This window comes from Lepidothrix coronata, unplaced genomic scaffold, assembly GCF_001604755.1.
Source record: "Lepidothrix coronata isolate B3197 unplaced genomic scaffold, Lepidothrix_coronata-1.0 Scaffold16, whole genome shotgun sequence".
Lineage (NCBI taxonomy): Eukaryota > Metazoa > Chordata > Aves > Passeriformes > Pipridae > Lepidothrix > Lepidothrix coronata.
In genome coordinates, this window is record NW_016690196.1 from 1,232,796 (window position 1) to 1,249,630 (window position 16,835).

A 16,835-nucleotide genomic window follows, 5' to 3' on the forward strand; every position below is an offset into this window, starting at 1 on the left:
ACTGGTAAATGAAAACGTAGGGGTTATCCCTGAAATGAACAAATCTCTGTCCCCTCACTCCACCACTAAGGCCTCAGTGTTCGAATAATTTTTTCAAGTATTACTTGAAAATGTTGCCCCATGTTGCCATGAGGTTATTTAACACCTAAAAGCACTGATTTTAATATAGCTTCCCTAAAAACAGTAACTGCTTGTGAAGCTGTCAGCAAGATAAAGTGAGCATTGGGTTTAGTTTTCCGCTATTTACCCTGGTCTTGTTGGAACAGGTAAAGATCTTTGACAGCAGGCTTCCAGTTTTCTTATCCTGTTTTAAAGCATTTCCAGGGCTGCATTATCCCACTTGTTTGCTAAATGCATCCTTTCCTCCAGATATATATGAATAGTGAGAAAAGAATCTGAAAAGGAAATGCCTTGCTTCCCACCAGTGCTCTGTTGGCTGTCACTTGCAGGAACAGCACTGGCTAAGGCTTAGCAAGTTGAAAACAAAAATTGTTTTTACAAGATTACTGAGCTAGTGCAGCTGGAAATGCTCTTCAGCATTAGGCTGTTCTTGGGCAATACTGCCAAGACAGATACTGTCGGATGTATTTAATATTCGGCAACCATGGCTCAACTACCAGAGCTGTAACCCTGTCAGCATTTAAGATGTGCTGTATTTGAAGTCAAAGGTGACATTCTCGGACTTTAAAAAGTCTGGTTATTCATCAAGACAAAGCTAAGCAACTTGTATGGTGAGTGGCTAAGTTTCTTCCTTGTAATTCACTTCAGATACAAAAGACGCAGTGGTATAAAATCTTGGCACATAGCAAGTGTTCTCCTTTTACTGTGCACACCATTTCACCAACTGCTTCACGCATTCCTGAAAACCCTTTCTTTTCATGACTTCATGTCAAAGCAGTAATTATTCACCTTTTTCATGCTTAGAATCTTTCCAGTTCAAATTACAAAGGTCTTCCAACGGTCACTGATTGAAATTCAGTTTTTGGTATGAAGCAGCATTCTCTTCTGAGAGCAAAGTATCAGCTGGTTAGGTATCATGTACATGCTGTAGTGAAACACCATGGTGGTGTTTTCAGGTCAGGCACACAGATTACGCCCTTTATTTCTCTATGCTACAGCCAGATGTGAGTGTCATGAGAAGTAGTTGTTAGGGGTAGAATTAGAGCAGTGCATGTAGCTAAGGGAGGAACCAAGAGTGCTGAGCAGAAAAGGCTTGAACTCTGCTTTCTCTGTGTCCCAGCAGGCCAGCACCACTTGCTGGCAACTAAAGGAAGCGGAGGACTGATGCAATTTGGCAGGACTTTGTAAAGACTTCTGTATAACAACTCTGCTTAACCTTGGCTCCAAGCAGAGTAGTCAGATATTGTATGGGAAGGGCTACACTATTGCTTACAGAAATGTTACTCTGCTGTGCATTCCCCTATCCTCTGCAAAGACAGAGACAACAAGCGAGGAAACAATGGCAGACAACGAAGCTGGGGAATATGAAAAAATTCTGTGCAAGTGAAAAGCCCTTGTAACTTTTTCATGACTTTGACTATACTAAACTGGCATCTCTGAACATCAGTAAAAATCTCCTGCCCCTCCAGAGCTGAGTGCTACTGAATGTTACTGTGTGCCATTAGTGCAGTCTTAATGCCATCAGACTAGGGATACAAAGGAAAAACAGGCACAGAAGTAAGATCTGAGCTGGCCGCTGCCAAGCCACAGCAAAGCTCAGCAACACTGAAATGCATAACCTAGGAAGAAATTCTTGGAGCTTTATACTAAACTCATTGTTTTGTTCCTGCATGAAGCTAGCTATGAGGAGGCAATTTGGCAACTTGTGGGAAAAGTATGCATAGAGTCAAAGCTGGGACAGAACAAAAAAAGGCACTAGTCTGGAGCCAAATGATAATGTTCAATAAAGTTTTACAATATATGAAGCAAAGGGAAAGCAGTCTGATAACCATCTACCGTTGCACCTGGCAGATGGATTAAAACTAATTTACTTTCATTCTACAAAGAGAAACAGAGCCACTGTTTGGTGACTGCCACAGTGGATTATTTTTGCCTCTAGCTTTGCACACAAAAATCAATTCAAGTGTGGAAATGAATCTGAGTACAGGAAAGTGAGCCAATACTGTCAGTACAGAATAACTGATGCAGCAGCAGCAATAACAGAACTTTTTCCAGAGAAAAGATATTTATGAAAAAAGTCATTTCCTATTTCAGTAAAGGCGAGTTAGACTGCAGAAAGATCACGTGAACTTCCCAGCTCTCAATTACATATTCACACATTTGTAAAGTTCCAGAAACACTTTATTTAAAAATGGAGTTGTAAATGCATATAACAAAATAACATACATAATAAATGTAACAAAAATAAATAAGGAGAACATGTTCATACAAAATAAGAACAGAGTAATGCAAAATGCTTATTACAGAACACAAAGGTATAAATGCCTGAAAGAACACAAACAGAATCTCGTATGAAGAGCCTGCACCTTTAATCCTTCCTAGCCATCCCCTGCTTTCCACTTGAATCTGCAGAAAAATTATGTTCCCAAGCATTAAAAAAAGAAGGAAATATGGTGATGGTTTGGTACACTCGGTTTTCAACACTTAGCTCTAATTTCCATTTATTTTTGCCCTTCAGCACCTTCAAAAAGTTTTCCTGTAGCCTCTGTAAACCAGTGTCATTCAGGCTCCCAGTTAGCTGGAGTAGAGCATATTGAGTCATACATGAAGACTGTTTGCTTTTATTTTTTTTAAAGAAAATATGAAATCCATTATACAACAGATTAGTGGTTTTGTTTTTACAACTCTACAAAAAAAGTTTTTGCATTTTTATTAACTGGTCCAACTTTTACTGATTTCCGAAAGCCTGTACAATTTAAAAGTGTACAGAAAGTAGGTTTTTTTAAAAACAAATGTCATATAGGATTATTGCTGAAATATTAAAGACCATTTCATAAAAGCTGCAAAACTGTATCTTTAACCTTAATATATAGAGACTGATGCAAACATAAGAAAATTCCAGTCTATTAGTTACATTTAACAGAAAAAACATTCCTCCAAATTACAGTGTTCTGGAATAACAAAGTAATTTACTTTTATTCTTACTATTATTTCCGAATGTTAAGTTACTGGGACAACTGATAAGGAAAATAGGCTTATATAGGAAACTTTAAATAGACTTGCTTTTCAGCGGTATAAGTAAAATGTCCATGTTAGCAGTCGTCTTCCAGAATCCTTTTAAATATGTAAGACAGGGACAGCTTTACTAGCAAGACTACAGGAAAATATACAGAAGCAAATAAAATCATTTGCTTGGGAGTGTATCTATTGATTAATCAAATCATGACAACTCTTATTTCCAAGTCCCCTAAAGAAAATTTTACACCTCATGATCATTCCAAATAAACAGTAATTTCTTCTGTAAGCTTATGCTGCATTTGGATTGGTGAGAGCCCATTTGCCTCAACATGCTTTAACATGTCCCACATTGCTGAGTGTTTAAATTTATTTCCTAGTTTCAACAAACATTTGGACAGAAATGAGATACGAAATACTTCTACTGTCATTAACATCAAAAAGACATTTGAAGAAGATCAAAAAGTGCCAAATAGTCCTTTCAGAAAGTGGATTAAAACACTGTAATGATAATACAAGAACAGTATTATCAGTTTTCTATGTACACCAAAACACCGCTTGCTGTTTAATGATATTGATATGTTCACCTACCACTCCCAGCAAATCTTAGTGCAAACATAATATGTGAACTCATTTGTAAACCCCAAGACAATTTACGCAGCAACAAGGTTATATAAATCACAGAACTGTTTGAGATTTTCCAGTATATGAGAATGAATGCTTTCTGAAATCTGTCTTACTTTTGCAGTAATGTGTCATTGTAGTCAAAGATAATGTTTCCTATATAAATCATCCAATTCAGAATCAAATGTAACTGTTCAACAGTTCTGTATAAGTTTTAGTGGAGGAAGTCCATTCATTAGAGCAGCTTGGCAAAGAGATTTGGGGTTTCAATAACATTAAATGTTAGACCGCTTGCATGGCTTTTAAAAAGAAATAAATCTATTAAGGGAAAACTGCTGATATAGTAATTCTTTTGCAAAGCACACAACCACAAAGGGCAAACCTGCCACAATCTGCTTTCCTACACTGGTATCTATGCATAACTTTATGATTTGAAAAGGATTTGTGTGACAATCAAAGCATCACAATTAAAGAAAACTGGTTTAATAAAACAACTGCTGTTTGACCAAGCCTTTTTTTTTTAATTATAAAAACCAATATTATAATTTTTCCTTGATTTCTAAACATTCCACATGAAAGGTTTTTGTATCAAACATCGAGATGTCACTCACGCAGGGTGGCATCTTCCTCTTCCCCATCTGGGTTAAACCTATTGAAATGTATGCTGAAATCTGCCTCAGATTCAGCATTTTCAAATTCAGGTGCAACAGGGACGGTGGCAGGTCGAACAGCCCGAGCTTCGGGCTGGCAGTTTGGCTGCGCTTGAGCGCGGGTACCTTGGGAAACAGGACTGGACTTCGGCTTCGGCTGAGCTGGTAAGATGGGGCTGGCGAATCCCAAGTTGCTCAAAGCATCCAGGGTACCATCAGGGTCAATCATAGCATTAATTGCTAAGCAACAAGAAAAAATGAAAAGGATAGGGAAGAAACCATAAAAAATATGATTTTCTGTTACTATACAAATACCAAAATCCTTTTCTCACACTTTTCTTTTTATGATGGCAGATGTGAGTTTTTATGTGTGCTGTCCATGACAAAGTAGGGGCATATCCAACATAGATACAAACTAATCAGTCAGTTAGTATCTATTTAGTCAGTTTATATGGCTTTTTCTCCTAATGTTACCATTATATTATTCTTTGTTCCAAGCCACCCCCTGCAAATAGCCATAGTTGCTAATTCCATGAATGGATGAAATTTGTATAAAAGAGCAGTCATTTATCCATAGTGGGAGCAAACTGAAACAACCTAGTTCCATTTAATTTTATTATACTACTAACATATTTGTCACATTTAACAGAACTTCTCTATTATTTCCAAAAATGTACTAACATCTATTTGAACACCACTGCATACACAAGGAAACAATTTGGCCTCATTTATTTATTTATGTTCTCTAAACACAATATAATTTCTAATGAACTGACATTTTTTAATTATAGCTGAGCATGAAACAAAAACTAATTTGTTTCTAAAGGTGGTTAATGATTCCTCCTGAAACATTCTTTTTTAAAACATGTTTTACAAAAGATAAAATCTGAATACTACAAAAAACAAATATAGGAAATTTACAACTAACATAATAATGATAAGCAAGGACCATTAATCCATTTGACCACCACTGTTACTAAAAAATAAACTAAGTATAAACAATACACAACCTCTAAGTATAAACAAGACTGCAAACTCTTTTTAAAAAATACTCAGTTTTTAAGTTGATTTTGATAAATGGAATATATGTCTAATTAGCAGACCTTTTAAGCAAAACATACTTCTTTCCACTTTACGTATAGATAAGACTTTATGTGTGAAAAGTGAAATAACTTTTCTATTTTGTAGTCTGCGGGCTCCATAGTTACAACAATTGGATTTTGCAGTGTGAAGGGAAGATGCCAAGAGCCAATTCTAAATTTTCACTTCATCATAATGGAGACAGTTGCGGGTTTTTTGAGATTTCCTACAGATTACGGTCTCAGTGCATGCCTTATACTGAATTGTGCTACACATGGGGGTATTACTGATGTGCAGAGTCTATTTCATAAAGCCTAATCTCAGGATTCTCTATCACCTACTCTTCAATATTTACAGAAATATTTCTATTAAGAATGTTTCACAAATAATTACTTTGGGATTCTTAAGACTATGCAATTCTTAGTCGAGCCTTTTCTCATCATATAAAAAGATATGATCAAAAAACCAGTGATGTTTGTTTACCAAATGTGCCAGCAATTATATGATGTTAATGTATGTAACTGATACTGTGAACATATTTTAATATATCGCAGTAACTTTATTTCATGGTATAGATATACACATATATATTAAACAACTTTGAAGCAAGGAACTATAGAAGAGAAAAAAGATTTGTACCTTGCAGCTGTTTCTCGACTCGTTTCAGTTCCTGTAAGATTGATGATATTTCCTAGAGGAGAAACGATCATGTTTCATTATGGAAAAAGAGACTATCAGTAGTGAACAATGCCATTCCTCAAGCTTTGTAATTGCAATACACTATTTGGGTTGACCCTCCTGGCATCAAGAACACCCTTACTGGTGGTGACCCAGCCAAGTCCCCCACAGGTCCTGGGTGGCAGCCCTTGAAGCTGGAGAGCCACGTCTCACTCAGAATCTAGAGCTCCTCCATACTGGCTGCCTGCTATGGTCCATAAAACCCCACCCTGTCCCTTGCTCATCTGGCTGTGCCACCTCTGCTCAAGCACAGACTTACAGATACCACGGTTCTGTAGAAATTTGGCACAGTAACAGCAAACTTTTAAAGGAAAGTCACAGGATAAACCTAGTATTAAATGGAATCAAGTGACTTATAACCTTGCTCAGATGAGAGTCAGAAAGTGAGATGACTGCATCAAGATTCTGTCTGCAACATTCTATCTGTCCCCTGTGCCCACAAGACCCTGTACAGCACATCAGTGTTGGGGCCTCAGCACTCGTTTGCCTTAGAGACTTTTCTCCACTGTGCTGCACTACTTGTTAACACAGACACAGCCACAGTGATGCACTCAGAAACAAATAAATCATTAAATGTACTATACCTTAAACTACAGAATCACAGAATATCCTGAGTTGGAAGGGATCCATCAGGATTATTGAGTCCAACTCCTGGCCCTGCACAGAGCACCCCAAGAATCATACCCTGTGCCTGAGAGCATTGTCCGAACACTTCTTGAAATCTGACAGGCTTGGTGCCACAAACACTTCCCTGTGCCATGTAAATCCTACAACTGAAGGATCCTACACTGAAGAATAGTGTTAATCCAACTACTGAGGAGAGCTGTCAGTGGTATTCTAAAGCTGAGAATTTTCAAAGGCACTGATTTCAGAAAACCATTTAACCCATTTCAGGAAGCCATTTTGCACTAAGTACTGTGATTTTTGTGTGTGGCAAAGAGATTGATTATCTTGAATTTTACACAGTCATTATGTTTAAGAAGATTCCACATCTGGGCTGGACATCAGCGTTCCAAGGATAAAACAAACATCAGTTATAACTGTCCTCCCTTAAAATTTAATAATCATCTGTGGTAGAAATAAGCACTGCATTTGAACAATATATTGCCCTGAAAACTGAGTAGAAACTTGAAAATCATAGACAAAAAAACACCCCAAAGAACCCATTCACTTTCAAACAATGTGAGATGCTTTAATAAATTGAAAAAAATTTGTAGAATGATGAATTTAGGAATAAATATACAACAAACATTTTTTCTTTTTTAAAGAATCGACTGAACCTCCATATTCAGGACAAAAGACTAAATTCAGATCTTATGCTGGACATGGATAAGAGAAACTCCTTATGTTATAATATTTCTAGAATTAGAAACTTCCATGAGGAACCTGCTTAATTAAACTTTAAAAAAATTAAAAAAACCCTATCAGTGAATCCATTAAATTATAACACTGAATTACTAATGATTGCTCTTAATAAATGTACCATTCTGCAGAATTACAGGCCAAGCTTTCCATACTTCTAGGAAAAATCAATCTGGAGGAGTTTAATAACTCATGATGAGCTAACAGAAAAGCGCTAGCCTGTTCAATGCCAGAGGAAACGTATAAGCATTTGACTTCTGCACAGTCCAGCACGAAGTATGTGAGGAGTTTCCTCTCCCACCTTTCCCTCAGAAAAAAACCCTGCTTCTGTAAGCTGACATTCTTAACAGCATGGTACTGCAGATGGATAATGTAACTAGACTCACTGCCTGCTCTCACATTCAAGAATGTTTTTCAAACCCTACACTCTGTGTTCAGAAGTAAAGGAGAAGTATACTAAGAAATAATACGTGCTCCATCCCCTCACACTGTCACACAGTCTGGTCATGAAATGGTCTGAATTAGGCAGGGTGGAAGAGTATATGAATCAGCTGGAGTTGTAGTGGGTGCCCTATGGTTATCACTTCCAGACAAAATCAAGAGGATTATTTTTCATTGAAGAGTCCTTTTATTGCCATGTGTCTATGGATTATTTTCATCACATGTAGCAAAACACAACAATTTCTCTAAATATTAATAATCAGTGTTAATAGTATTAAGTATTAATGATAAGTAGGTAAAGTAGTTTTTAGACTGTAAAACAAGTTAATTTGAAAGCAATCTAACATTCAAACTAATGGTTGTTACCTTTTGTTAAACAAATGTACTGATGGTCTATACATAGTCTGAATCCCTTTGACTGCATTCTTTATCTGAGAACTTTCCCTGAACAATTCCTTGTTTCTTTATAAGACAGTAAACCTTAGTAATTATTAAAGCAGATTAGGTTTATTCTTGAAATATATGTGGTGTCTAAATAAAACCTTTTAAAATTTTTGCCCTTATGTCACTGAAAACAACACATTCCTCTACTGATTATTTAGATGTTAGATAAGCAGCATAATCAGTCCTAGAAAAGAACTATTCATACCATGCTTGATGTTTTCACAATAGGAACTTCACTTTCAGCTCGCAACTTGTTTTCAATTTCTTCCCAATTTCTATCTTTGTCCTTAAATAATATTCTAGAAGAAAGAAATTTAAGAACACTGTTTAAAAAAAACAAAACACACCCACAAATTAAAACTGAAAGATTAGATAACACAATATGAGAAAGCAGCATAGGGAGCACTGAATAAAAGTAAAATCTGAAATACTGAAACCTGACAGAATCCAATCATACAGTTTAAATTTTCAGGGAAGCATATAGGGTTTCAGCAGAATCATTCTTATTGACATTAAAATGGCAGTTTTGTAGCTAAACACTTGCTTATGGAGTCAAAAAGATACAGATGTTTCTTTCCTCCAGCACGGAGACATTTCTTAAAAAATCCAACTATATTACTGTAGTCAGATAATTCCCCTTTAATACTGCATTTTATAATAACTGCAAAACGTAAGGTAAATAAATGCATCTTTTACATTTCTATTTTATAATAATTTAATAAAAATAAAACCACTTCAGGAAATTAAAAAAATACATTTCACAAAAGAAGTTTTTATTGAAAAGTCTCAATACATAAATTTTATATATATATATATATGTTTTAGTAGTATGAGTATCACTTGTATTACATGTTTAAAGAAGTATTTTATATTTGTAAAACCCCAAAGCATACTGTGAGATTTCCTTCTTTAATGTTTTGCTTCCCTGCTTGATAAATAGTTTTTGTTTGCATTGTCATATCACAAATATAATTTAACTGTCTACACTGGTGCAATGGGAAAAAAAAAACAAAGAAAAAAAAAGATATTTAAGGTCTGGTAAGTGACACTATGATGACATAGAGGAGTCCAAATCCACTTCTTCTCAAATTGGTATTTCAAAGTTAAAAGTTCAAAAATAGTTGCAGTAAAACTGCTAAGCAAACAAAACAACCAGTTTCAAATCACGACCAAAAAGTAGTACATTTTAAAGAAATTATTTGTTTAAGTATGTCTCTGAGGAAATAATTTTTAAGGTGGAAGTTCATGAAATATTGAATCTCATAAAGACTAACAATTTGAAAGAAAGCTGGAAGACTTGGTAGTGCATTTCTGTTCACCTTTCTTCCGTTATTTATACCCTATGGAAAATTCTACTCTTTATTATTATCCTGTCAAGAAAGTCTAATTTTGCAAAATATTTACTACCCTGCCTTATTTTATCAGTACACAGATGTCCAGAGGCAGCCTATCCAGAAGGTGCTTTAACTCTTCTTCTCTCTTTGAGGTCTTCACTCATTGCTGCTTCAGAACGGGTTTATGTCGGAGGTTTCGCTGAGAGGAAGTGCTACTTTGATGACACAGTGTCATGGGATTGAGGCAAATGACCACTTCTGCCAAGTGACTTGGGTGTATTCAAGTAAGTCAATTCATTCAAGGGTAAACATTAATACGCGCTTTTTTAGGGGGAAGGAAAAAAATAAAATTATAAGTAATCAAAACTGCAGTGAAGAAAACATGAAACCCTTTACGGTCTCGAATAGAGTCATCATCTTTTATAAAAGTTCATCATCAGAGGTCTGGCAAAATTCTCTTATGTTCCTGAAGGGAGTGCAAAACCTTGCAAAGATGTACAACTACAAACCTGGATACCAGAAAGTCCAATTACAAGGGAAAATTTAGGATTTGCCTGTCACTGAGAAGTTCAAATAAACACGTTAAAGAAAAAAAAGGCATCGACACACTGGAAATTAGCAGGAACATAGAAAATAAGGCTTTATTTAGCAGTAAACAACACTAGAAAAAAACCAATATAAGCTATTGTGACATTGTCTGATTTTTTTATTTACCTACTTGCCATGTTATTTTAAAATAATTCTATCTTGATTCATTGTGATTAGTGCCTTTGCTTGTGTATGTGGTATTCTCAGTCTTACTCTTTTAGAGATAATGTTCTTACTCCTCTTTTACAATTTGAAAACCTTTCATTTCATAGGTCACTTTATTAAAAAAAAAGAGGAAAAAAATGAAAGCAGTAATTAAAAATTTTGAAACTGTTATTACTTTGACTACAAAGTGGAAAGGCCAATTTGTTTTTACTATAAATTTAGGAAGCCTATTTCCTTTTTACTTCATCTTTCTGAATTCTTCATTTAGTTCATTTTAACTTCCTGGGGGATCTTAATCTCTTGTCTGCTTTGACCTCTCTTTCTAACAGTATTCTTCAAGTTAAAAGAACATATTTATAAATGCCTGCTGCCTTCTGCTCTTGCTTTCCCCTACCTTCTGAGGCAAGTCTTGATTGTGCTCGATCCTCATTTTTCTTTCACAGCACTTCGCAGGATGCACAGCAAACTGCAGAGACCAAGTAGTACCTTCACTGACCTGAATGCTTTGCCTAGATTTTGCCTGACTAAAGAGGCACTTGCCTGCTACACGCCAGTAATGCTGCATTCACATTGCAGAGCACTGATAAAACAATGCAGGTCTACTCACAGAGAAACCTACTTACCTCTTCCCTTCATAATCTTTGCAAATTTTCTGCAAACTCATTATAACATATAAAAGCACAAATACAGGCTAGGTAGAGAATGGACTGATAGCAGCCCTAAGGAGAAGGGCTTCGGGTGCTGGTGGATAAGATGCTGGACATGACCCAGCAATGTGCACTCTCAGCCCAGAAGGCCGAATGTGTCCTTGGCTGCATCAAAAGCAGCATGGCCAGCAGGTCGAGGAAGGGGATTCTCCCTCCTACTCCGCTCTGGTGAGAACCCACCTGCAGTGCCGCATCCAGCTCTGGGGTCCCCAGCACAGGAAGGACATTGACCTTTTGGAGCAAGCCCAGAACAGGGCCACCAAGATGCTCAGAGAGCTGGAGCACCTCTCTTACGAAAGACAGGTTGAGAGAGTTGGGATTGTTCAGCCTGGAGAAAAGAAGACTCCGGGGAGACCTTGGAGCAGCCTCAGTATCTAAGGGGAGCCTGCTAGAGAGCTGGGTAGGGACTTTTTATAAGTGCATGTAGTGATAAGACAATGGAGAATGATTTCAAACTGAAAGCGAGTCGGATTGGATTAGACTAGATATTAGGAAGAAATTCTTTACTATGAGGGTGGTGAGGTACTGGAACAGGTTTGCCCAGAGAACTTGTGGATGCCCCATCCCTGGAAGTGTTCAAGGCCAGGTCAGATGGGCCTTTGAGCAACCTCATCTGATGGCAAGTGTCCTTGACCATAGCAGAGGGGTTTGACATAAGTGACCTTCAAGGTCCCTTCCAACCCAAACCATTCTGTGATCCTATGAAAAGGCAGAAAAGCAAACAAACTGCTTATCTGCTTCCTGAGAATCCTCCACAGTAATCTGTTAGCAAAGAAGGGGTTATAGGATACATTGCAAGAATGCTGCAGAATTTTAAAATATAATGCAGTTTTGTGTATACTAGGAAGTAAGAACCTGATTATACAGGTTGAAAAAAAATTACAGAAAGGTAACTTAGCAATATCCAACCTATGACCTTATCCTGAAGAAAATTACAAATATGCAGAGAAATTGGTGAAAGGAAAGAACCGGGTACTTGAATCTGGTTCAATCTGTACCCCATGCTAGTACTTGGGAAAAAAAAAAACAGTTTGGCCAGCAATGGGAAGATCTAGCTGAGGAATACAGTGTCCAAAGCTTCTCTCAAGCTCATTTCTTAATACAAGGAAGGAACGATGACAGAACTCAGTGGAACTTAGAGCATTACCTATAAATTAGAAACAGCAATGGCAGTGGGGAAGCAGGGAAGAAACTAGTCAAGCAAAAAGATATATATTTCATTTTGTCCTCCTACTCATTTATTTTCATGATTGACTTTAGCTCATTTTAATTTCTAATAGATCTGCTTGTCAAGAATGACTGACAATATTTATGTTCTTAATACTTTAGCCAAAGTGAAATTGGTCTTTCAACAGAGCTAACTTTTGCAGCTAAAATATGACAGAAAGAAGAGTGTTCACTCTCACAGGATGCATGTCTTTCTCCATTTGGCCCCAGATAGAAAGGATGTAATTTTTTAATATATGTGATGCAATTTGTAAGGACTACAATTGCCTTATATTATCTGAGCTCTCCGCTGATAGGTTTACATTGGTAACAAGAAAATTTGAGAAAGGACTTGTAAAACACAGTCAGGCTTGCTGGTTTACTCTTACTGGTGCCGCTAAAACTTTCTCCTCTCCTTTCAGGTTCAAATATTCTGGAAAAAGCCACAACTGCTAGCCTGGTAAATCCTGATGATTCTCATTGTAACTATTCTGAGCAGAGATATTAACTGGCTTAACTCCAGTAAAAACAAGAGAAGCACACCAGCTGGCTGAACTCATGAACACCAAAACAAAGCTAAGGTGAAAATCTGTAAAAGGTACCAGCTGCCTTATATGCTCCCTAAAAAACAATTCTAAAACTAATACTGTTTTTCTAATTCAAAATACTAATGAAATTATGAATAACATGATGTTATTCAAAATCATTCTGAGTATCAGAAAAAGGAAGTTTTGAACACAGCCCTGAGGAATATACTGAATAATTCCTTATTAATAAAAGTTTACTGCATTTTTATAGAAATAAACCATTCCACTGTTTTTAAATATACATAAAATATTTGTAGGTATGCTTATATTTATAATATCATACACGACCACACCATTATTACATTCATTACAATGTGGTTGACTTATCTTTTAAGCTCAGAAAATTACATCGGAAATGTGTTAGACTTGAATTTAATGTTACCAGTTAGCTATCAGTAAAAAACAACACACAAAATGCCTTAGAACAGAAATAATAAGAATGGGTTACAGGCTTTTAAAGAATTGATTCTTCACTCAGTGATATTCTTCCTACTAGAAATAGTAGGACTAGAAATGGTAGATAAACTACAGTTTTTACCAATTTATATAATTAATTTTTTTCTTCTTGATTTCTATGGTCAGATCTTCTTTAGTATTCACATGAGAATACAATCTTCAGATATGTTGTTATTTTGCTGCTTTTACTATTAGCACTGCCCTATGCTGAAATAAGCTTGTGATTTGATGTTTAATCTGTCACTCATGTAATATTTCAATATCTGACACTTCCTTGAAAAACTGACTAATTACAGACCTAGCATTTTCCCACATTCAGAAAATTATGCATGAAGATCAGCCAAATGACTTATTTTTAATGTTCTCTATTTTAAAATTATTAACTGCACAAAGGCATGAAGAAGAACATATGAATGATACGACCCTGAACTTTGTATTTAGAATTTTCTTTTATTCTTGCCAACCAAAGTGGTCACCAAGTGGTTGGACACTCACACATTTAAGTTAAATTGAACTGTTGACAGAACAACATGTTACCGTTTTTGACAAGTCTACACTTTCTCTTAGCTACTATGAAATCATATGAAGGAATCTAACTATCTAAGCAGGAATTTTCAATTAAAAATGACAGGTGGCTACATCTGTTGCTTTAGATTTAGAAGTCAATAGTGACTACATTGTTGGTTTTCAAGAACGATTTCAAGTTGTTTTTCAGAATGATTTACTGAAACTGCCCCATTTGTTCCTTCTTCCTAAAATGAGGAGTCCCTACAAAAACTTGGCGTCAGAGACTGAAATGGTTAATGATTTATGCATTCTAGGAGACTTCTGCAGGCTTTTGACTTGCATGATACCTCTGATGAGCAGTCAAGCCCCTCCCTCCCTCCAGTGCTGAAGGTGGGAAGCCCTGAAAAGGCAAGAGCTGAGCTCGCAGGCTTTTGACTGTTGATACCTCTGCTGAGCAATCAGGCCCCTCCCTCCCTCTGCTAATCTTGAAAGGCGGGAACCAGGCGAGACACAAAAAAACTCAGCACAGACCTAGGAGATGTTGGAGGCTCGAGGCACAGCCCGTGACACTAACCATGGATATAACTCATAACTTCTTGGAGTATGGGGGCTTCCCTCCTTCACCCCCAGCAGATCAAGGCCACCACTTCAACTGACAGACATGGAAGCATCGCTGGACCCCGTGGGCGGTGACTATATACATCTGTCCACTCTCAGCTTTTCTTTCTCTTACTCTCCCTTGCTCTTATCCTGCCTTTCTCTCCCCTATGCATTTTCTTCCCCCCCCCAAAGGTTATCTCTGTGTCACACTGTTGTATGACAACACCCAAACTGCTAGCATGCCTGTTGATACAGAATTGTTGAAATAAACCTTGTCAGTATATGTTTTCAAACACTGATTATTCAGTGTCATTTCACTCTAATCCACCCCAAGGGAATTATTGGTATAAAAACCTGAGTTACCCCCCTCCCTTTTTCTGGGGCGGGTCGTAACACTTGGCAAACACACAGGGATCAATTTTACAATTCAGCAACATTTTAACCGTATCTTTTAAGGAAGGAAGTTTTACAAGACTTGCATAGAGGTCATGTAATTTTTGCATGGCATCTGCATATACTGGAACAGCTCCTCTGCTGGAAGTATGATGGATGTTGTACTGTCCATGCAAACTTTGCTGATATTTCTCATCATATAATGTGAAATAAACAAAAGGAATAATGGAAAAAGAATTAATTCCAAATCTTTCTGAATGCTAAAAAAGCCACAGGTAACACTGCTTTTTTAAAAGACAAGTTGCTACTAAGTGTATTTGCTCTATTATACATTACTCTTTTAGTAGTGGGAATATTAAAGAGAGCAGATATTTTCAGCAATAACAATAATTTTTAAAAACCCACCTGATTTTGCCAGCTGTTTTGTCTATGGATTGTCTTATCTTGCGAGAAAACTGGAAGACTGAGGACAACAGCAAACTGTCCCCCATAACCTGCAATAAGATTTTAATAAAAAAGGATATTATTAGTTTAATGGGAATTAAATACAAACAATTCCATCTATTTTGGTATCTTTAACATTAAAAAAACATACTTGTGTTTTAATTAGTATCATACACAATCATACTTGAACATTTTGCAAATAAAATAATATACAGTATTTTCCAATATTAATGCCACCTGCTACTGGTAGGAAAGAAAGAATAGTGTCTAGAATATTAAGTGGGGGGATAATTGTCAAAGCTTAAAATAGACACATTATTGAGAGAATCCTGTTGTGTACTCACTTCATCTCTGCTCCAAGTCCTTCTCCGGGTAATTGTCGGGGGATCGAGGGCATCTGTGAGCTGAGGTCTACCATCACTAGAACGACCATTCCCCTCTGGTGGTTTCGAATGCACTACTGGAGGGATTTTTCTGAAATTGAGACTTTCATCAAATACGCGGTCCACCAACTGGAGGATAAAAGAAAAACGCATTTTATGAAATCTACTGGGTACCTGCAAAAATCAGATTACTATTTTCTCCTCCTGCAACAGTTTACAAGATGCCTATCAAATAAAAATCATACTGTTGACTGGTACAGTACAAAATGACGCATCTCTTATGTAAGAATATCTCGTAAAAATGAATTTTTGGTTTGTTTTTTTTAAATATGAGACATACAAGGCACATTTAGACTACTCACAGAGACTTTGCTTATAGGTAGGCAACATAATAGTTACCTATAAACTGCTACTAAATAATTTATTCCTTTGATCAATGGATATATCTGTGGAATTAAGTAGAGTTCTCTGAAATGTAGGGTTTTTCCCCAGATTAGTCCTAGTGTTACAGAAAGACCTATACTACCTGAAGGAGATACTGCCATCTGCAGTATGTACACAATGTACCATATTTATTAAAGAGGAGAATAGTTATTTAGTAATATAAAAATGGAAGTGATCTAACTGGTTCTGATAAAATGAGCACTTTGTTTCCTCAAAGTTTAGCCATAGTCCACGAGAATTAAACCCAAAATCTATGTGAGTATATTTATGATTTCTCTGACTACCTGACTCACGGATTTCTCATTACTGTTTATATCTTTTTTTCCACAGAAAAAGACAGTATTAAACTAATTACAGTAAACTAATGTATTAACCGAACTTTATGCACACGAAAATGAATAAAACACATTTTGAAAGGAATACTATGAAGAAAAAAATGCAGTAAACATTTACAACACATTACTATGGTGAATTGTAACATAGTAGAAAGTGATGATTTAAATTCAGATTAACACATGTACCAGCATTAGACCTGTGATGGTTACTA

At 36.4% G+C, this 16,835-nt stretch overlaps 1 protein-coding gene across 12 annotated transcripts in view; it reads right to left on the reverse strand.

Annotated features, from left to right (window-relative positions):
* Positions 1-2,744: 2,744 nt before the first annotated feature.
* CEP170 (centrosomal protein 170) overlaps positions 2,745-16,835 on the reverse strand; it is a 100,481-nt gene continuing 86,390 nt past the window's right edge. For 11 of the 12 annotated variants that reach the window (XM_017806764.1, XM_017806766.1, XM_017806762.1 and 8 more), the window contains 5 exons: positions 15,806-15,973; positions 15,423-15,511; positions 8,680-8,773; positions 6,129-6,180; positions 2,745-4,649 (listed from right to left, as the gene is read on the reverse strand). In XM_017806764.1, coding sequence (XP_017662253.1) covers positions 4,363-4,649; positions 6,129-6,180; positions 8,680-8,773; positions 15,423-15,511; positions 15,806-15,973 — 690 coding nt within the window. In that variant the 3' untranslated portion in view covers positions 2,745-4,362. Of the gene's footprint in view, positions 4,650-6,128; positions 6,181-8,679; positions 8,774-15,422; positions 15,512-15,805; positions 15,974-16,835 lie in introns of those variants that run through there. The other variant, XM_017806765.1, reaches the window with a different exon arrangement.